Genomic DNA, 22,596 nt, shown 5'->3' with positions numbered 1-22,596 from the left:
AAAAACAAATAATCGAGTCAAACAATGGGCAGAAGACATGAACAGACACTTCTCCAAAGAAGACATACAAATGGCTAACAGACACATGAAAAAATGTTCATCATCATTAGCCGTCAAGGAAATTCAAATCAAAACCACATGGAGATACCACCTTACACCAGTTAGAAAGGCAAAAACTGACAAGGCAAGAAAACAACAAATGTTGGAGAAGTTGCGGACAAAGGGGAACCCTCTTATACTGTCGGTGGGAATGCAAGTTGGTGCAGCCACTTTGGAAAACAGTTTGGAGGTTCCACAAAAATTAAAAATAGAGCTTCCCTCACCCAGCAATTGTACTACTGGATATTTACCCCAAAGATATAGATGTAGTGAAAAGAAGGGCCATATGCAACCCAATGTTCATAGCAGCAATGTTCATGACAGCCCAAGCGTGGAAGGAGCCTAGATGCCCTTCAACAGACAAATGGATAAAGAAGATGTGGTCCATATATACAATCATCAGAAAGGATGAATACCCAGCTTTTGCATCAACATAGATGAAATTGGAGGAGATTATGCTGAGTGAAGTAAGTCAAACAGAAAAAGCAATTATATGGTTTCACTTATCTATGGAACATGAGGAATAGCACGGAGGACATTAGGAGAAGGAAGGGAAAAATGAAGGAGAGGAATCAGAGGGGGAGATGAACCATGAGAGACTATGGACTCCAGGAAACAAACTAAGAGTTTTAGAAGGGAGGGGGTAGGGGGATGGCTTGGCCTGGTGATGGGCATTAAGGGGGGCATGGATGGCATGGAACACTGGGTATTATACACTAGCCATAAATCATGGAGCACTACCTCTAAAATTAATGATGTACTACCTAGTGACTAACATAATTAAGAAAAAAATCATTCACAAAATTTGTTACTAGGAAAATGCAAATTAAAGACATGAAATACCACTACAAACTTTAGTAGAATAGCTTTGATAAAAGCAACTAACAATACCAAGTAGTGACGGGTACAGGAACTCTCACAGAACACTGGGGAGAATACGCAGTAATACCAATCCTTCACAGATCCTTACAGGAAATCAGAGAGGAGGGAGGACACTTCCCGGCTGGTTTTACAATGCCATTTTTCCCTGATGCTGCCGAAGACATCACAAGGAAACCACAGACAGATCTCTTTCAAGAATACAGACAGAAAACATTTTAGCAAAATATTAGCAAGCCAAATAGCAACATATAAAAAGGAGGGTACTCCACAGGCAAGTGAGACTGATCCCAGGAAGACAGAGTGGGGCGTAAACCTGAAAATCAGTTATGTAATAGAACCTACTATGAGAAAAAGGTTAAAATCTCTATGAACCTCTTAACCTACACTGAGTAAAAGTTACTGAAGAGCTCTGAAACGTTGCTGTTATTTTGTGTTTGCCCCAAAGCACTGACTTCGTTCACTAATTGGTGCTCAACGAATACTGAATATATTCTGCGAGGCACTAACACAGACACACAGAAACAAACTACTTCTGTGATTCAGTAAAAATGCTGGAAGTCTTACACTCGGGTACACAATTAAAAAGAAAAAACAAGGAGCGCCTGGGTGGTTCAGTGGGTTAAAGCTTCTGCCTTCGGCTCAGGTCATGGTCTCAGGGTCCTGGGATGGAGCACAGCATTGGGCTCTCTGCTCGGCGGGGAGCCTGCTTCTCCCTGCCACCCCCGCCTGACTCTCTACTTGTGATCTCTGTCAAATAAATTAAATCTTGAAAAAAAAAAGAAATGAAAAAAGAAAAAACAACTCTGCCCCAGTACTCGGGGAAAAAAAAAAGAGGACTGTCTCATTCTTCTTTTTTTTTTAAGATTTTATTTATTTATTTGACAGAGAGAGACACAGCGAGAGAGAGAACACATGCAAGAGGAGTGGGAGAGGGAGACTGAGCGAACCAGGCATCCCAGACTGTCTCATTCCTATTCTGAAGTCACAGAGGCAAATTTTAAACTGGCAAATAAAACTAAGTCACACTCTGGCAGCCAATATGTCTGGAAATAAGTTTAGAGGAAAACATACTGTATATACTCTTTCTTTTTCCTGACTATCTCTCTACAAAACATTACTACCTTTACAACCCTTAAGGTACAATGATGTTTGCATTCTTTTTTTTTTTTAAGATTTTATTTATTTATTTGACAGAGAGAGAGAGATCACAAGTAGGTGGAGAGGCAGAAAACAGAGAGGGGAAAGTAGGCTCCCCGCTGAGCAGAGAGCCTGATGCAGGGCTCGATCTCAGGACCCCGAGATCATGACCTAAGCCGAAGGCAGAGGCTTAACCCACTGAGTCACCCAGGCACCCCGATGTTTGTCATTCTTATTGGTGTAGGAGAGTCTTCTACCTTGTGGGGAGCAAGAATCCTCTGCCTGAATTTTTCAATGGTCTCTTGACCCATAGAAGACCAAGCACTGCCGAATGCCTCTGCTTTGTCTTGTGTGAGATGAATGGCCTCTAATTGCTGCTGCAAAGCCGCTGGCTTCACATTGTGATACACCGCCTATGCAAGAGAAAAAAAAAAATCATAAATATTCCCAATATTCATACAGAGACCTCGGATTATAACCAAATACAAAGTTATTTCTAAGTGATTTAAATTAAAAGAATATTTCCTATTCTACTGTAGATCTTTTTTCTTGTCTTACCAATAATAATATACACAACTGGAAGATGCAGGGTTGAAAGGCCTAAACTATTCAGGCTACACGTCTCCACTTTTGCCTGTGTTTTAAGTAATCCTAATACTGCTTGATGTAAAAACTTCTTCTCTGCTTTAGCTGTACAAATGGTACCCTAATTAAATTATCATTTCCTTATTTCACTTAACAATTTCAAAGGACTGTGTCAGGCTCAGTCCGTTAGGTATCTCCCTTGAGGTCAGGTCATGATCTCAGTGTTGTGGGATCGAGCCCCAAGCTGGGCTCCACATTCAGCAGGGAGTCTGCTTGCAATTCTCTCTCTCCCTCTGCTCGCCCTCCACCCCATTCATGCTCTCTCTCCCTCTCTCAAATAAATAAATCTTTAAAACAAATAAAAAACAAAGAAATGTACAACAACTAACAAAAATTTTTCCAAGAAGCACTTTCTCAAAACTACCTTCATCTATCAACTTCCTAGGTACTACATAATAAAATATTATAAACATTTCTAATAACCACTGTTCTATTTCTTAATATAATTCTGGAACAAATTTCTCTTAAACCCCATGTTTCTCTGTCCCACTTAATTATCCTTTACTACTAGTAAAAGTTCCCCATGGTTAATAACAGTAATCACCTTCATATCTGTAATCTGTACAAGGCTGTATGAAGTAGATGCCTGGGAGCTTGTCTTCCTACACAGTGTCTGTTCACTAGAAGGCTCATGAAGCTATAGTACTATTTAAATGTTTTTTTTTTTTTAAGATTTTATTTATTTATTTGACAGAGAGATCACAAGTAGGCAGAGATGCAGGCAGAGAGAGAGGAGGAAGCAGGCCTCCTGCTGAGCAAAGAGCCCGATGTGGGGCTCGATCCCAGAACCCTGAGATCATGACTTGAGCTGGAGACAGAAGCTTAACCGACTGAGCCACCCAGGTGCCCCTATTTAAACTTTTATTTCACAACTATTCTACCAAGTCAACCTTCAGGAATTTACGGAGACTCTAATTTAAGCCCAGCCACGTGCTCGGTTTATAGAAGATGAGCTAAAGATATAATAGGTCCCTCACAAATGCAAAAGCTAGAGAAGGCTGACACACAGGAAATGATGAAAGACTAATGATGTGCTCCACTCTGATGAGCCAAGGATACAAGGAATCCAAAGTAGGGGACGACTGCCAAGTATAAGGGTCATGGCAGCAGTAAGAAGAGATGGGACTTGAACAGAAGCTTAGTGCGCTGAACACAGACAAAAGCAAGGGAAGCAAAACGGCAGCTCAGTAGGAAGAACTTGCCAAAAACCCTTTGACAACTACTTCTCTTCGAAATGTTTTATTTATCCTCCTAGTTAAAGAAATCCCCCCAAATCATTGTTCTTAAATAAGAGATGTTTGTTTCTCCAAGTCATCACACCAAGTAACAAGGAATAAAAATGTTTTATACCCGTCTCAAGTCAACGAAGTCTTGAGTCATGCTGTCAAATACTTTACTTATGCTACCCAACATTCAGATTTTTGGAAGAATGCAATACTGTAGAAAAAACCCATACATTCAATTAAAAAAAAAAAGATTTTATTTATTTATTTGACAGACAGAGATCACAAGTAGGCAGAGAGTCAGGCAGAGAAGGGAGAGGAAGCAGGCTCCCTGCTGAGCAGAGAGCCTGATGTGGGGCTTGATCCCAGGACCCTGGGACCATGACCTGAGCCGAAGGCAGAGGCTTTAACCCACTGATCCACCCAGGTTCCCCCTCAATTTTTTCTTTTAATACATTAAAATTCTCAATTAGAATACATCCACAGCTCCCATCTGTACACTGTTTTTGAAGAAATAAAACGTTACAGCTACCAAAGAGTAGAAATCTGCAGTAAACAAACCATGGTTACGAAGTTTGGGGCACTTGGAATACCTGTTCTAAAATGAACGAGATTGTTTCAAGAACCAGGTGAAGATCTTGTTTCTCCAGAGAAAACGCGGCCTGAAGTTTTTCTTCTTCTTCTTCGCTGAAACTGTTCTCAGCCTAGAACATAAAAAGCAAGCTATTAGCCCACATTCAGGTATTCAAAACTTAAAGACTTGACAGAAGAGTCCCTGAAGATTCCTGTATTCATACATGGATGAGAAACTGAAAGAAACTAATGCGTTCATAAATTTCAATATCTCAAAATCACAGTACAATCTGAGAGTTGGATCACGCCAAATCAAGCTCGTTTTAAATTTTAAAAAAGACATTAAGTTCTATGATTTACAGGAGATGGAAACTAACTATAAATACCAAAAGAAATGGACATTTAGAAAAAGTACTAGAAGGTAAAATCCCAAAATGTAACAACAATTAACAGTAATGTCTATCTTCCTCATTCAAATATATTTACCGAGTATTTATTATGCGCTACAGAGAAAGTTCATGTCCTCAAGTATACAATACTCTAGTTAGAATGGCACATAAAAACAAATATTCAAATAATTTTCATTTTGAGGAGTTCTGCAAAAATGTGGGTTACGACAAGAGCATCTATAAAGCAGGAAATTAAGTCTTTTTTAGAATTTTAATACATATTTTCCAAAATCTATACATTATGCATTAACTTTATAACCAATTTATCAAAGATAGCCACCTGAATAGAACCTCTGCCTAGTCTCCTTTCTTTCATACCCCAAATAATCTCCTCGATCTAAACACACTAGTCTATGAAGTATGAAAAATGTACAGTACTAGAACAACTTTAAAATAAAAAGAACTACTTCATCCACACATACTAAAAACACCTTTCCCTGCAGCCGCCTCTCCCTAACACCAACATGGAGAAATTTCAGAAGTTCCTCGAGTCCTTGCCTGGACAGCTTGGATGAGGTGCACTTACACGGCTACTGAACTGAAGCAGCACTGGAACTTGAAGGGAGCATATTTTGGAAGGCCAGTCGCCAGAACTCCCAGCCCCTACTACCTGTTTTACAACTGAGAAAATCGTGAACCGAATTTGGCCAAAAGGCCCATCACTTATCTCAAAAGCAATGTTCTGACTTAAAAGTTTCAGCATTTCTGTGACTACCATACCTCTTCGTGAAATAATGACCTATGGTACCAGATTTTATCAATATGCGGAATATAACAATGATATTACATATATATAACCACTGAACCACATGTTGCATTAAATTCAATGGATATTTATAGTTTAACTTCCAAGTTAGTCCATCGGATTCCTTTTAACATACATCAAGTAAGCTGTTTTGACAAAATAGTATTAGTGATTGGGCAGGTAGAAAAATAAACTTCGGTGTCCCCCATATGTATAAGGAAGGGAGGTTTTTTAAAAAGATACACCAGGGCGCCTGGGTGGCTCAGTGGATTAAAGCCTCAGCCTTCGGCTCAGGTCATGATCTCAGGGTCCTGGGATGGAGTCCCGAATCGGGCTCTCTGTTCAGCGGGGAGCCTGCTTCTCCCTCTCTCTCTGCCTGCCTCTCTGACTAATTGTGATCTATGTCAAATAAATAAATAAAATCTTAAAAAAATAAATAAATAAAAAGATACACCAAAAAAAAGAGAGAGAGAGACACTCTCAAGACTTTCAAGGGTTTATACTAATAAAGTGGTGTGGAGTGAAAAGGTACGAGGGAATATTTATCTTCCCCCATCCACAAGGGGAACACCAGTCATGCAACCTTAAAATAAGGTGGGGCTTAAAATATGGGAGCCTAAGAGCAAACAGAGAATACAGCTATACACAAAGTCCAAACACAGAGTCAACACCTTGCTCCAAAAACAACCTTGGGTAGATAAATATCAAACATTAAGTACCTCTATTTGTTTCCAAAACAGCAGCAATTTCACTTAACTCTCTACCAAAAACACCCCCCATACCTAAGAGTAAAAGAGAAGGTAAAAGAGACACATTCTTATCCTCTCAATGAGAAAAAATTAAGGCCCAGGTTCATAAAATTAGAGAGTGAGTGTCCAAGAAACTTAAATTTTAAAAATGGAAAGTGACTGTTAATTTTTTCTACATGTTTAAAGAGAGTAGACCATACACACACACACACACACACACACACACACACACACACACGTGCACGCGCACAGAAAGGAAAACACATAAAGGATACAAGGTAGGGGCCCCTGGGTGGCTCAGTGGGTTAAACACTCTGCCTTCAGCTCAGGTCATGATCCCAGGGTCTTGGGATCGAGCCCCGCATCGGGCTCTCTGCTCAGCGGGGAGCCTGCTTCCCTCTCTCTCTCTGCCTGCCTCTCTGCCTACCTATGATCTCTGTCTGTGAAATAAATAAATAAAATCCTCGAAAAAAAAAAGCAAGGTAGTACTATATGGATTCATATGAAACGATCTCTGATAAAAGTGGCAAGTGAAGAAGGTACACAAAAACACGTGAACTACACATTTCTAAGTGTATGCTCTTGTATCATTGTGTCAATGCACTTGCGTATGCATATGTGTATTTACTAACACATGGAAAAAGATCTGCAATAGAAACCAAATTGGTGAAGGCTACCCCTGGGAAGGAGTGGTGGTTTTATGATACCTGAAAATTCTTTAGCACTCCTCCCTTCAAAAGATGGAGCCTAATTTCTTTCCCTTGAATGTGATCCAGACTTAGTGAACTACTCCTAACAAAAAGAATATAGGGGTGCCTGGGTGTCAGTTGTTAAGCATCAGCCTTCAGCTCAGGTCATGATCCCGGGTCCTGGGATCAACCCCAGTATCGGGCTCCCTACTCAGCGGAGAACCTGCTTCTCCTTCTCCCACTCCCCCTGCTTGTGTTCCCTCTCTCACTGTGTCTCTCTCTGTCAAATAAATAAATTAAATCTTAAAAAAAAAAAAAGACTATAGTAAAAGTGAAGCTATGTGGTATCCCAGGCAAGGTCATAAAAAGGACACACCTCCCTCTTTTGGGTCACTGGTTCTGGAAGAAGCCAACCTCCATGTCGAGAGGAAAGGCTTGTGTAGCAAGTAACTGAGGCCTCCCACCAGGTAGCCATAATGGAAAGAAATCCTCCAACTCCAGCCAAACCTTCAGTTACAGCAGCCCAAACAACATCTGACAGCAACCTCACCAAACCCCAAGCCAGAACCACCCAGCCAACCCACCCTAAATTCCTGACCTACAGGGACTGTGAGTACAATAAATGTTGATTGTTATTTTAAGGTGCTAAGTTTTGGGATAACTTGTAATTCAGCAATAGATAACTAATACAGGGGAGAATTAAGATGGATAGGAGGGCCTAGTTAACCAAGGGGCATTTCAGTTTGCCATTCTACTTAAATTTCTTAAACAAAAACTTATTCAGAAACTATGTAATTTAAAACTTGTTATTAAGATGCTTAAATTAAGCACTATGAGAATTTTGAACTAGAAGGGCACAAAAGAAGAAACTAAAAAAATCCCTTTTTCCAACTTTTTTTTTTTTTTTAAGAATTCATTTTCTTAATGTGTGTGATGAGTAAACTAACCTCAGTTGAAATCAGGTCACATTCTTTAGAAAAGGAGAGCTATCTTCTATTTTATGAACATAGGATATTATCTAAATAATTATGAAAGTAGTTAGCTTTTAAAAACTCAGAGCGTGGGGGCGCCTGGGTGGCTCAGTGGGTTAAAGCCTCTGCCTTCGGCTCAGGTCATGATCTCAGGGTCCTGGGATCGAGCCCCGCATCAAGCTCTCCGCTCAGCGGGGAGCCTGCTTCCTCCTCTCTCTCTGCCTGCTTGTGCTGTCTCTCTCTCTGTCAAATAAATAAATAAAATCTTAAAAAAAAAAAAAACAAAAACAAAAACAAAAAAAACTCAGAGCGTGGATTCAGAGACAGAGTGCCCTGCTGTCCAGAGCCCGAGCTCTGACTCACGTTCAAAGTCATACATATACACACAAAGACTCCGTGAAAGAACACACGGTACTAGTATTCTGGAAATACCATAATTGAAAGAGCATATATGTTGTTCTTACCCAATAAACCAATTTGTAAGAAGCCTTTCATCTTACATTAACTACAAAATAAATGTATTTGCAGAGATCAAGTACCCTTTACTTTTTGGTCCACATAGGTGGGGCAAATGCTCCTTCGCACAAGACTCTCCTACACACAAGACATGTAAAGGCACAGGCATTAAACGCCCGCAGCACCCTCCATATGTTGTAACAGCCCAGAAAAATTCTGAGGCATTTTCTATAGGCTGGGGTTCACATGTATGACTGTCCTTTATTTAACAAAATGAGAGATTTCATTGTGTCATAATGGGGTGGGGGGGAGAGGTACTCACAAGTGAATCTATCAAGTAAAAGAACTGTTATTTTAAACTTCTGAAAGCAATCTTTCTGAAATGTACAGTACCCATTCCAGACTTTTGCAAACAAAGTATATCAGATTAAATTCATTTCTTATGATGACTCAGGTCACAATTATGAGCATCAGAATTCTGGGGTACAGTATCATAAAAAACTTTTAAGAGGCATTGGTTATTTTTCACTTCAGGAAAAAACCCTCAGATTTCTGGGCATTTCGGTGTCTTGAGTCTAATTTTCATAATTCTCCCACTTCATTCCATGATCAGCCGTCAATTCTTGAAACCGCCCACATGCCCATCACTGGCGTTTCTTCATCCCCCGGTTGGCTGGGTTTGGTCTGCCATGGCCAGGAATTCAGTGAGCTGATCTCTCAGAATGAGACACACAGCACAGTTAGATCAACAGGCTTTGTGTAAGACTTCTGAGTCTCTCTAGCGGAGCAAAGTACAGGAGTCTTTCTAATTGCAGGAGTTATGAAAGCCATTTTTTTTTAAAACTCAGAGGCCATAAATTGTTATCTCTGAGTCCTCTGCTATGGAAGTTACTCTGACTTCTGTCAGTGTTCTCCAGTGCAGACTCTATTAGCATGCTGGACAGGGCAATTTGGGCAAGACCGTTCTGCACATTTCAAGACATTTAGTTCCTGGGCATTAAATGCCAACAGCACCCTCCACACGTTGTATAAACAAACTAACAAACAAACAAACAAAAACCACAGAACTTCCCAAGTGTTTCTATATGCTAGGATGAGCCAGGAAGATGATCAGTTCAAAGACGACTCCCAGACCCATGTTTAGACACATCCATATTCTACACCTCAGCTTACTTTCCCTATGTTTATTCTAATTAGGGAATCCAAGGAACCAGTCTGGACAAAAACAGATATCCTCTGCCTGCAAGCAAATCCAAGTGTCAACCTGATAACATTTAGAACAACAACTCAATCTCTGAAAATCTTCACCAATCTACCCATGCCACGTTTCACTGTTCTAAGGGCTCAGCTTGTCTCAAGACAAATGCCCACTTAACAGACCAAGAGTACATAAAAGAAAGCTGGCATATCCTGAATGTCAATGCAAACTTTATTTGATAAGAACTCTTATCACAAGAGGAGCCCCTCTAAGAAGAACATTCCCTGAAACTGTCCAGGAAAAGAAAAAATTTGCACCTTTCCTGACTTTCTTTCTTAGCAGGCAAATTATCAGCTACATATGTTTTTGTTCTCAGTTGCTTCAGCTGCCAACAACCTCACCTTCTCGTGTCCACTCCCCCACCACCAATAGCGTAGCATTCAAACACCTCTGTGGAATTCTCTGGCCACCCACTTACTCTAAGATGGACACTAACTTACTAAGAACTCGATATGACTGAGAGGGTCAAAGACAAACTACTCACAGTTTTCCTACTAATGTCCCAGCATCCTTTGCTATAGAGAACAAAAGATCTAAGAGTTTTTTGTCCCATGTTTTTGATAAGTGTAAGAAGGCAGCCACCAGCTCAGGAAATGAAAGCAGACCTTCTGTATCAATTGCCTACATCATTTACTTTTAGACTAATTTATATACTGTACTGTGCACTTTTCCTGAGGTGTACTTTAAGGGGCTAAAGGAATGGATTCTGGAACCAGGCTGCTTACTCACTAGCTGTGTGACCTTGGGCAAAGTATTTAACTGGTCTCTATCTCAGTTTCTCTGTGGATAAAAAAGGATAACAATAGTACCTACTTCCTAAAGTTGCTATAAGGATCAGATGAACTATTATTAGTTCATTCAGTTCATTAGTTCATTAGTTCAGATTAAACCCATTAGAGCAGTATCAGAGAGACTGATGTAACTATGAATCACAAAACCACAGAACGTGGGAGTCGTCTTTGAACTAGACTAAATTTTTGGGTGATTCCTCCTATCTCTCCATCTCTATCAGTGACTCCTTATAGCCAGAAATTTAGAGAGTCTGCATGTGTTTTGTGTTTCCCATGCAAAGAATGAACTCCAAGAATGGCTCTTGGGCGCCAACTGCATCAGCACCAAGGTATTAGGTATGGGAAATGTGAAGATGATTAAGACATGATACTCAAGGTATTCAAGGTCAGCAGAAGACCCTGCATCCTTAAACAACTACAATGCAGTACTGAACTGAGGTGCCAATGAAGCGAGTGTTTTAGAAGCACAGAAAGCAAACTGCTGAGAGCAAGATGGCCAAATCCTTGACCTAGTTTTTTCACAACAGAAGGGAAGAAAGACATCTGATAAGGTTAAGAGTATACGCACAGACATAGAGCTGGAAAAGTTTGCAGTATGCTCTCGTAAAAGAGTACAGCCTAGTGTGACTGGAGCACTTGCAAAGTGGGAATAATACAGCTTGTGGCCATTATTATACTGTCATTATAAGGTGATTTTAATATGATACAATGTGAAAGATTTTGAACTTTTTCCCATGGGGCAATGGGAAGTCAACGATGGCTTTAAACACTGTACAGATATGATCAATTGGTTTTTTTTTTCATTTTTTGTTTCTTAGGAAAAAAAAATATTTGGAAAGAAGAATGGACTAGCATTATGAAGCAGCGATAGGAGGGAGAAGACTTCCAGCAGAGATACCAGTTTGAAGGCAGTTACTGCAGTCTATGGCAAGGATGTTCTGAACTAGGACTATGAAGAAAACCTGGATTTGAGAGACACATCAGAGGAAGAAAGGGCTCAGAAGAGGGCAGGCTCCCAGGAAAAAGAAGGGGAAAGGGTCCAGGTTCTCTGGGTGTGGTAAAGAAGTACTGAGTCACTATATTGTACACCTGAAACTAGGATTACATTGTACTAACTGGAATTTAAGTCAAAACTAAAAAAAAGTCCAGGTTCTCATTTAATGGTGGTGCCCGACACCACCAGGCAGAGCAGTTACTAGTTACTAGGTGCGCCATAAACATGTGTCAGATGGAATTAAATTTTTATAACCTGATACAGAAATTAACTTAGAATAGTGACTGAGCAGTGAACCCGTAAACATCAATGTGTCCAAAATGACCACAACGTTGAAATAAAAAGGAGAGGCAGATTAAATGAAAGATTAAATACTGGGTGTTAGCAAATTCACATTATTTTTAAGAAAAGAATGAAATCAGAATTTTTCCAAAACATGTTACACAGAACCCGAGTCTCCAAATATTTACCATGATACAACAGTTCCAAGGTCACACACGTTTGGAAAATCTTGCATACCATATTCACCCTTAAATATTTACTGTAAACACTACCATAAAATATACTCTGAAAAAATAAATATAATATATACACTCTGAAAAGTTCCATAATAAAAAAAGATTAACTTTAATGAAAGGAGAGTTTCCCAAACTTATGACCATGGGACATCACAAAATGTCCTAGAGAGCTAAGGACATACTGGGGAACACTACGGAAAAAGTTTTTCAAGGAGAAACAAAGAGTTTCCATGCAGTCACAAGAAAGTATAAACTACAGAAATACAAAAATACAAACCTTCAGGTGAAGTTTTTGAAGAATTCGGGTGAGCAATCGTGGAAATCTTCCTATATCTATTGCATTTATCAGCGACACTGCTTTTTTCATGCTAAATAAATTTGTAAAACAAAATTTTAAAATGAGTGAACTGTTCTTGCCATAAGTACACTTGTCTACAATTACTGTTGTCTCAAAGTTTCCATTTCAACAACTCTGATTGCTATAAAGTAATCCAGACGATGGCCCGCAAAGGAGGCAGGAAGATTCCAAAAAGATGCCTCCCAAAAGTATCTGTCCATTTGGAAAGTTTCTCTTTCTTTGGGGGCAAGACCAGCAATTAGAGGAAGCTTGCACTTTGTGGGGGATGGCATTAACTCAGCAGTGAATATTTACTAACCCCAATCCACAGAGGAACTATGAAAAGAATGGAAGGAGGAAAGTGGCAATGACACCAAAAAAAAAAAAAAAAAAAAAAGAATGCTGCATGGCAGGTGATGGAATAAATACATATAAGGCAAAGTCATTTGGGGTAACAGTACACAGTTGTTTTAAAACCGTACTTCAACGTTAATAATCAACTTTAAATTATCATACAGCTTATGGCTTACTTATGTGGTAGGTGTTAAACAGGACACTGATGTGAGGGGAGGAACTGGACGTCAGGACTCAAGGAATCCAGAAATAAAGAAGAACTCTGAAATGACAATTCTCTTCTTCAAGAAGGTCCCTGTCCAATTCAGGGACATGGAAAGTCCAACATCTCAGCACTCTTTCCGCATCCGCACACTACCTGCCCTAGTATTTATTTTTCATGAAATGGGAGTCATTTCTATTTAAGTAACTGCATTTTAACAGAGAACTTTATATCGCCACTTTGGGCACCCGACCTTACCTACCATAAGTAGGAATGAACTAAAAATAAATAAAATGAAATCCAAAGCCATGTTACCAAACTCTGGCTTGATATAGCCGTTACCAGCCCCAAACTCCCAACCTGAGGACTATTCTCTCTGGATTGAAAAGGGATACTGACACCTGTTAGGGATTAAAGGCCGTCCAGCCCCACGGCGAGCCTTTCTCATACTCAGGCCTTAGAAAGAGCGGAACACAGAAAAAGGGCGTTGTTCTGCACTTGATTCAGCACTACTGCAGGCGGGTGTGGGCACTTTAGACCCCACACTCTGGGAACGGTGACACACACACCGCACACTGTCCTACTGACCCCAGCTGCCAGGCACTGGGGCCCCACGGAGGTGAACCACCGAGAGGGTGAGACGCTCACAGCCCCCGGCACTCCCGCGGGGCCGCACCGCGACTTCGCCAGCTCTGCCCCCACTCCCCACCGCCGGGCCCCGCCTCGGAGCCAAGGCGACAGCCAGCTGGAGCGTCCTGGCGGCGCCCGGTCCGCGCCACCCCTGGCAGCTACCTGGGGCTCTCAGGCAGGATCAGCGCCGAGGTGGCCGCCATCCTTGAAGCTCCCTCGCCTGCCTCCGCCTGTCAGCTGCCTCCAGCCCAGCCAATGACCGCAGGCCTACGGAAGGCCGGAAGGCCCAAGCCGCGCCGCCTCCGCCTTCGCCTTTGGACGCTTGAGCGAATTCCGTGCTGGGTCTTCCAGGGAAGAGGGACCCTCCTCGTTGTCTTCCGCCGCTATCGCTGTTCTGACTCAAGCCTGTTCGCCTATGAACTTATTTATATTTACGTATTTGCTTATTAGCCATGTACAGCGGACCCTTGAACAACGAGCGGCTAAGGTTGCCCGTCCTGCCACAAGTCAAAAATCCATATGGAACTTTTGAATCCCCCCAAACTTAGGTATGAACAGCTACCTGTTGGCTGGACGCCTTGCCTTACCGGTAACAGTCGGTATGTGTATTGGGCATGCTGTATTTATTATATACTCCATTATTACAATAGCATAAGCGGAAGAAAGCTGGAGAAAAGACGATGTTCTAGAGAAAACCGTAAGGTAAATACACGACGGTGCTGTACTCTAGTTATCAGAAGAACCCGAGCGTGAGTGGGTCCGCACGGCTCACACCTGTGTTGTGCCCGGGTCAGCTGTGCATGTATCTGGATATGGGCATGTGTTTTTACGTCGTTGGCACGTATGAGCATCTATTTAGGTGCGTGTACATATACACATTTTTTTTTTTTTTTTAACAGAGGAACCTTAAGCACCCACCATAGCTAGTGTCTAGCCTGCGCTGCAGAGGGGAAGGCCGTGAAACGCTCTCCCCGAAAGCAGCCTGGATGTCACACATCCACCCTCTGGAGAGGTCATGCCACCAGCTCCAGCCTCGGCGTTGTGCCATCGGCCCTACCAGTATACCAGATACCGTGCTAGGCACTTGGGACCGAAAAGACCAAAATTCCTGCCCTCGGGGTTTGCTCGCAGTTCAAATGGACGTTTCACTGCGCCCCTCCGCGGTGCGGTGCTGAGCTAGGTACTGCTTCGTAGGAGACACTCAGCTCCGCAGAGACTGCCATTTAGAACCTCACAGTAGATTTATTTGCGGAGCAGAACAAATAACATGGAGGACATAGGAAGATGGCGAGGAGATGGGAGTTGAGGGAAATTGGAAGGGGAGGTGAACCATGAGAGACCATGGAGTCTGAAAAACAATCTGAGGGTTTTGAAGGGGGATGGGGGATGGGGGAGCCAGGTGGTGGGTATTAAGGAGGGCACGTATTGCATGGAGCATTGGGTGTGGTGCATAAACAATGAATTCTGTTATGCTGAAAAGAAATTAAAAAAAAAAAAAAGAATCTCATAGTAGAGCAGGGACGCAACGTGGGTTCACGAATATGTTTGCCCGCCTCAGAGAAAAACATGAAGGGCCCTCCAGGGATTCAGGGATGGGAAGAGTGGTAAGCATGGGGGATAGGTTCAGGAAAATTTCCTGTTGCAGGTGGCTTGAGGTCTGGAAGGAAAGATTAGGGCATGTGCCCTGGAGCTTAGTGAGAAATGGGGAGTCATTAATGTTTTTTCTTTTTTTTGTTTTAAGATTTTATTTATTTATTGGACAGAGAGACAGAGCACAAGCAGGGAGAGGGAGATGCAGGCTCTCCGCTGAGCAGGGAGCCCTATGGTGGGGGGGGGGGACTCCATTCCAGAACCCTGGGATCATGACCTGAGCACCCTTAACCGACTGAGCCAATCTGGCGCCCCATTGTTTTCAAGCAGAGAAATGTTTGTGATGAGAGCTGCTGTCCCTTTTTTTTTTTTTTTTGGTCTTCTTTTTGGTTTTTGTCTTTTGAAAATTACTATCAGTAGAATGATGATTGGATTAGAAAGAGGTAAGCAGAAAGTCAAACAGGGAACTATTGCAATAATCTATGGAAAGCAGTAAAATCCCATGGTAGTAAAATAGCTTTGGAGAGTGAAAAAATATAGCGAGTGAGTTAGTGTTACATTTCAGCTGTAGAATCTTTGGGAGCTGGCAAAAGATTGAATTTAATTTTCCTACCTAATTATGTTTTACTTAAATTATTATTTAAATTAGTTGGCATTCCTAGAGCAGCCCCAAAAACATCCTAACTGAAAGGAGAAGCCAGATTGCAAATTAAAAGTGAATAATCCCCACATGGATAATTGAGTCAATTATACAGTGTGTTGAACACATACAAATACATTTAATTCCACAACACTCCACACACTCCCCAATTTGTGCAGTGTCTGAAAAAGATATATGCGAATCTACATAAATTATAGGTCTCCGATACAAACCCAGATTACTTTACCTGGCATAATTTTAGAAGGACCCCAGTTTCCCTCGACTTCTGAATACATTCCCCTTTGTCTTCATTCATTGCCTGAAGCAGGGCTACTACCCCTCTAAAACCATTTGGAATCGCTAGTGAAATTTACCTCCTCGGTTCCTTCACAACCACAGCTGGGATTTTGAGGGAAATAGCATCAAGATAGTTGGAGCCCTGAATCCATGTAACTTGGAACAAAATACTTTTCCTCCCTTAAATTTCTTATTCGTGTCTTATAATGTCTGTGTTGGCTTCCCTGGACTGTGGTAAGAATTAAACAGTGTCAGGTGTGTAGGGGAGAAGCACAGACTCAAAACTCAAAGCACAGACTTCCAAGGTTTTGGCAAAACAAAAAAAAAAAAGTCTCCAGGATTTCTCTTGGTTTCACTGATGGTGGTTATCACTTTTTATTGGTACTTGTTGCTATAAAGGCTTGAGGCAGAGAATGATTTCACCCCTTAAGTGAGACCCTCAGCCAAAATATTTCTGTGGTCTCTGGCGTATACGCATATGGATCTATGAAGAAGTCCTTTGTAGTTGTCTACCTGTGGCCACCTGCTAGAGACAGGATATGTACCTCCTCGAAACATGGTTCCATAGTATACTGTACCCCTAACCCTCAAACCTGTCAACCCATCTTGATGATGGATCCATAGACCAGGTCAGCTGCCCCTGATTTGTTAGGACTATGACACCTACTGAATGCCCCAATTTCTTCCATATCCTTGCCTTCGTTGCAACTTTAGCCAAATCCAACTTTTTTTTTTTCATTCTGTGTTAGCCTGCGTTCTCTAGAAAACAGCCTGAATTACCTGCTAGGGCATCCCTAGGGACTATCATTGCAGGCAATTTGGAGTGTGCGTGCGAAAGGGAAGGAAGGAAAGGAGGGAAGCAAATACAAGGTGGCGTGTTATCTAGCTGGTTACAGATTGAAAACCTTGTGTATTTCTCAGTACTGACATATTTCCAGAAACACGATTTCGAGATACTGTGTCGTTGAACAGCCAGGAGGTGGGAAGGAGCAAATTTGTCTACAGACTCTTTCCAGTCTTCTGTCTCTTGTTGATCAAAATTTGTCCCATGGCTCAGACCTCCTCTGGACTCCTGGGGTATGTTCCCTGGCACCTGTAGGCATTCACTGGAAAACCCAGAGTAGGATCTGAGTCCCAAACCTATAGCAGAGGTGAGCTCAGGGCTCAACCCCTCCCCATCCCTCTCTCCAGATGTCTCCTCTCCCGCCCACCCCTCACCAGCCAAGGGTGGGAGCAAGTGGCAGGGGCCCTAAAACAGTTCTAAGTTCCCAGGGGCCCATTTATTGGGAAATTTGAACTATGCACTGCCTGAGACACAGTGAGGCTGAGCATATCTGGAGAGGTACATCACTCAGAGATGGTTTTACTCCTCAGCTGGAATGTCAACCAAGGAGTTAGTTCCTTGAGCCTTGAATGCTTTAGCTTGTTGGTGATGCAACCTATTTAGTTCACCTACGCCTGGTGGTTTTACCAAAGTCTACAGCAACACGGTTGGCCTCAGGTCCACTGTGTGCTGGGAGCTAACATTGCCTTCTGGGTGTTGACCTTTGTCCTGTTTGGAGCCCCTTCCTTTGGGTGAGTTCCTTCTCAAGGGCCCCATGGCCATTTTCTGCAATACAGTCTGCACCCACTTTCTCCCCCACTGGACGTGATTTATATCTTTGACACTCAGTGAAGTAAATATAAGATCTGAGCCTTCCCCCATCCAAAATCTCCACCAACCCTTAAGTAAACCGTGGGTACACCCAAGAGCCCAGCCCAAATTCATGCAAATAGTTATCTTTGGAGGAAGGGTAACACTATTCACCCAACACGCTAGTATCTGAGCCCCAGGAACCCAGTCCAGCAGGGACGACCTCGTAAGTAAGCTCTTAATAAATATTGTCAAACTGGGGGTATAGACATTTTATTATGCACCTAGAATATTCTGGCAATGGGTTAGCTAAGCATCTGGCCCAGGTCCTTAACGCTGTGAAGGTCTGTCGTCCTACAACTCATCCTAAGTTTTCTGGGTGAACTATCAAAGGTAGTTTATAGTCACATAAGGGCAGAAGGCTAGAACTACCCAATACTCACTGCCCTATCCCCCAGATGACTATCAAACACAAAATTCACATTCAGCTGCTTTGTTGCATTCGCTTGCAGAAGTCATCGGCCCAGTTTTTCTCCTCCTCAACACCACACGGAACACACACCTCCCCCTCTCCACACCACCCCTCGGTCACAGTTGTGAGGCCTGTTTTTAGCTCTCTAGTCAGCACTTGCCTCATAGGTGTGAGAGAATCAGTCGGAGTGGAACGAAAGAACACTGTTCTAGATGAGACACATGTAATTGTTCCTTCCGCATTTTCTCCGTCAATTCTCAGGGGAATGAAGTTTTAAAGTTGCCTATTTTTATTTATGTGTCGGTCATGTGACTGTTCCTCTCTGATGTGAGATACATCAGGAATAAAGAAGGCACGAGCGTCACCTGTCCTCTGAGTATTTGCACACCAGGCTGTGACGTGGAAAGGAGGTGAGAAGCTTAGAAGGAAAGGAAAAGAGAAAAGAAAAGAAAAAGAAAAGGAATAGTGTCGAAGCCACATTTGCCCATAACAAAGAGTATTAACCAAATGGAAGGTGGGCATGGGTATGGGAGAGAAACATTTATTAAAATGTGACAAATATGTACTCCGTGATACATGAACAGATCCCTTTCTGATCTATTCTTACAGTTGAAACCCGTCTCAAATTATCACCCCTCTATTTTAATTTGCACCTAGTTTCCTCCATTCTCCTTCCCCGAGGCCGGTGCCACTAACGGGACTGATATTTACACATAAGACGTGTGAAAGGTTAAACGGTTTCTTCAGTAATTTCCACCAGCGAACACAGTTGGAAAATAAGTTGGTGGCACTTCCCACACGTATTGCATGGGTGCCTTGTACCCAGTGACTAGCAAAGAAATAAAAGTAGTAGACACCACAAACATGCAACAGAAAAAGGAAAACCGGATAGGGCAGTGAGAAAAGCGTAACTTAATTACACATTTGCAGAAGTGTCTGCCAGGAAAAGAAACCAAGCATCTGCCCTGCTTAAGACGGACTCTAAAGGTGATTTCCCCCGCCTGCTAAAACAGTGCTAGGAAAAGAAGGCATCCACAACGCCAGGAGAATTCCCCAGTTTACATATTCCCCCATTTAGGGAGGAGCAGAATGGGAGGTAAATAGCCAAGGGGGAGGTGTGGGAAATCCCTGAAGGCTTGAAGTCTGTGAAGGCTGATAAGGGACGCAGTGGAGGTATCACTCTTCCGTTTCCTCTGGGCAAGGGGAAAAATAGAGCAGTCAAGCAGGAAAAACAAAACTATATCGAGTATTCCAAGTGAGAAGTAAGGAGTTGGAAATTTGAAAAGAGAAAGTAAGAAGGAAGTCAGTGGGAACAGTTACATTGGAGCTGCAGTGAAAGCAGACGTCCCTCAACAACCCTCCCCCTGCCCTGTTAACACTGGCTGAAATCCGTGGGCACCCGAGTCCCTCCCCTATACGAAGTGGAAATCAAAAGAATGAAATAGGGAAGTGAGGGGCACCTGGGTGGCTCGGTAGGTTAAGAGTCTTGACTCAGGATTTCGACTCGGGTCATGATCTCAGGGTCCTGAGGTCGAGCCCCAGGTCAGGCTCCATGCTGAGTGTGGATCCTGCTAAAGATTCTCGCTCCTTCTCCCTCTGCCCCCGCCCCCAATCCTCAAAAAAGGGGGCAAGTCTTACGGAATAGGGAAGTGAACATCAGGTCTGGCTCAGGAGGAATCAGAGGCTCTGTGGTGCCACAGTTAATGAAGGATTGATCTAAAAAGCCTAGGGCATCCCTGCTTGGGGACTGAACATGCCCCTAAAAGTGGAGTAATTCCGGATACAGGACAGTGAATAAAATCTCAGAGTTGAGAAGCTGAAAATTAAATCCACGAAAATAAAAAAAAAATGCTACCCTCAGCTCCAACATCCCCTTAAGTTTTGGGAGCGAAATAGATGGAAGGGAATAATGAGCCATCAAGCTGGCATCCTGGACGGAAAAACACACAGCGCGCACAGCAGCAGGCAAAAGAACCAGAAAACTGTGGCACCACATCAGAGGTCTGGGCAGAGCTGTCCACGCTCCGCACAGATAGGATGAGAAAAAGGGACCCGGCAACTCTGCGGTCATCCTAAAAATATACAAAAAAGAGAGATACGGTATGAAAAAAAAACAGATAAAAAGTGCGATCTGGAATAAAATATAGCCTACGAGGCAGAAGAAAATCCCATGTGAATGCTCAAGACAGCACTTAGTAAGAAAATTAACTCAGTGGAACAAGAGCTAAAAGATCATTTGGAAAAAAACATACAAATTAGACGTAGAAGGCGTTGTGAAACCAAAGAAAGAGATTGAGGACTAAAAGCACACCATTTCCTAACTAATACATAAACCAGAAATGGAAAGAAACAGACTAAACCCAATAGTAAATTGAATTTTCAACAGAAAGGAAGGACTAATCACAGCAAAGGAAAGAGACAAACACGAAGTAGATACTGAAAACACAGAAAGGCCAACCCAAAGATAACTATGTCCCCAAGGCAAAGAACCCAACAAATAGACACAAAAATACATTCAAATGTTGTAGTAAGGAGTCTGACTCCGTTTTCGATGTTTGAGGGCTCAAAGCTTTCAAGCCCCGGTCTCTCCTTCCCCCGTGCTGCCCCACACCCAGGCAGACTAATCAGGAAACCTGGGACTCCCTCTTTTTGCACTGGCAAGAAGTTCCAAACATAAAAACTTATGGTCTGCGTGGGGTAATCTTTGTGCTTGAGCCCCCTCCCTAAACACCATGAAACCCCATGCCAAGAGCCCTTCTCCCTTCTCCCAAGCTGTTTTTGGACCCTCTTGGGAGACCTGCCGTACTCCTCCCAGAAAACCTCACTATTTCAGTAATAAACCTTTTCAGACCTTCTGAGTGTGTGTGTGTGTGTGTGTGTGTGTGTGTGTGTGTACCTTCATGTAGTATTCACACCAAACCCAGTTCCAGTTGGTGGGGGTCGAGTCTGCCTCATTTCTATGGGAGATATGCCAGAAGACATTTCTCCATAAGACTGGAAAAATTGTTTGTGTAGTTTGATGGAACAGCATATTGTGTTCCAAAGAACCTGATATAAAACAGTGATCCTGGGACATGTTCTGGTCAAGTTATCAGACTCCAAGGATAAAGAGAAAATTCTCTGGGCAGCCAAATGAAAAAAGTAAGAAGAAAAAGAATCCACCAGACGTCTTTATAGCAAAGCCTACAAAATTTTGAAGGGGAAAAAAAAAAGCTTATGTTGAGCCAAAATGCTATTCAACTATTAAGCAATAGTTACATATTCTCAACCAGGATTGCATTCATAGTTTTTAATGAGTTCCTTTTTAGAAAACTGCTATGAAAACAAGTCAACTGAGAGATTAACGAAAATAAAGAAATCAGGAAGGGGGGTGCATTAGCATTTAGTGAATCTTAAATCCATATAGAACCAAGGTTTTGTTAAAATGGAAATTAGATTTATGAAATTAAATATAAGTATTTTAATGTTTGGTAATATAAAAGTAATGTATTGCTAAGAAACTAGTTTCAGAATGGACAAAACAGGGGCAATCAAGTTTTAAGAGTACGAATTTCTAAATCTTTCACACTGTCTTAAATGAAATATATTGCTTACACAATAAATTCACTACAATTTCCTGGTCTTTTCTTAATCTCTGCAAGGGTAACAAATTGGAGAACTGTGATCTGAATAAGGTCCATCAATGTTCCCGTGGAAATATTTTGCTCATTTTGTTTGATCCACTCGGTGACGACAGACGCAATGTAATCAGAGAGGTTTTTATTTTGAAAACAATATGAAAGTGACCTGATATTTATAGCTGGCTTCATGAATTATATTCTACTCCTGAAGGCACTTGAGTTTGAGATCCCTGCTTTAGAGGAGTGTTTTAGGAACATACACGCCTTTGTTAAAGAAAAGACAATCTAGGGGCACCTGGGTGGCTCAGTGGGTTAAGCATCTGCCTGGGGCTCAGGTCATGATCTCAGGGTCCTGGGATTGAGCCCACATCGGGCTCCCTGCTCAGCGGGGAGCCTGCTTCCTCCTCTCTCTCTGCCTGCTTCTCTGCCTACTTGTGATCTCTGTCTGTCAAATAAATAAATAAAATCTTAAAAAAAAAAAAAAAGAAAAAACAATCTAAAATAATTTCTTTGGTTTCTTTTCCTTTGCTTATCCACTCCCACTAAAATCATTTCTGTATATCACATACAGGTAGAGATCAAGACATAAATACGCATATAAAGAAAACTGGAGTTCAGTTTGGCAAATGTTCACAGTTCCTG

The 22,596-nt window shown here is 42.1% G+C and overlaps 1 protein-coding gene across 2 annotated transcripts in view; it reads right to left on the bottom strand.

Moving 5' to 3' along the window:
• COMMD10 (COMM domain containing 10) overlaps positions 1–22,596 on the bottom strand; it is a 208,528-nt gene that overhangs the window by 180,988 nt on the left and 4,944 nt on the right. The window contains exons 2-5 of one of the 2 annotated variants that reach the window (XM_045998844.1): positions 13,865–13,939; positions 12,457–12,547; positions 4,580–4,690; positions 2,376–2,531 (exon numbers count right to left, since the gene is read on the bottom strand). In XM_045998844.1, the coding sequence (XP_045854800.1) occupies positions 2,376–2,531; positions 4,580–4,690; positions 12,457–12,547; positions 13,865–13,905 (399 nt within the window). In that variant the 5' untranslated portion in view covers positions 13,906–13,939. Of the gene's footprint in view, positions 1–2,375; positions 2,532–4,579; positions 4,691–12,456; positions 12,548–13,660; positions 13,822–13,864; positions 13,940–22,596 lie in introns of those variants that run through there. The other variant, XM_045998845.1, reaches the window with a different exon arrangement.

This window comes from Meles meles, chromosome 3 (genome assembly GCF_922984935.1).
Source record: "Meles meles chromosome 3, mMelMel3.1 paternal haplotype, whole genome shotgun sequence".
NCBI lineage: Eukaryota > Metazoa > Chordata > Mammalia > Carnivora > Mustelidae > Meles > Meles meles.
This window is presented reverse-complemented; position numbering and strand designations above follow the sequence as displayed.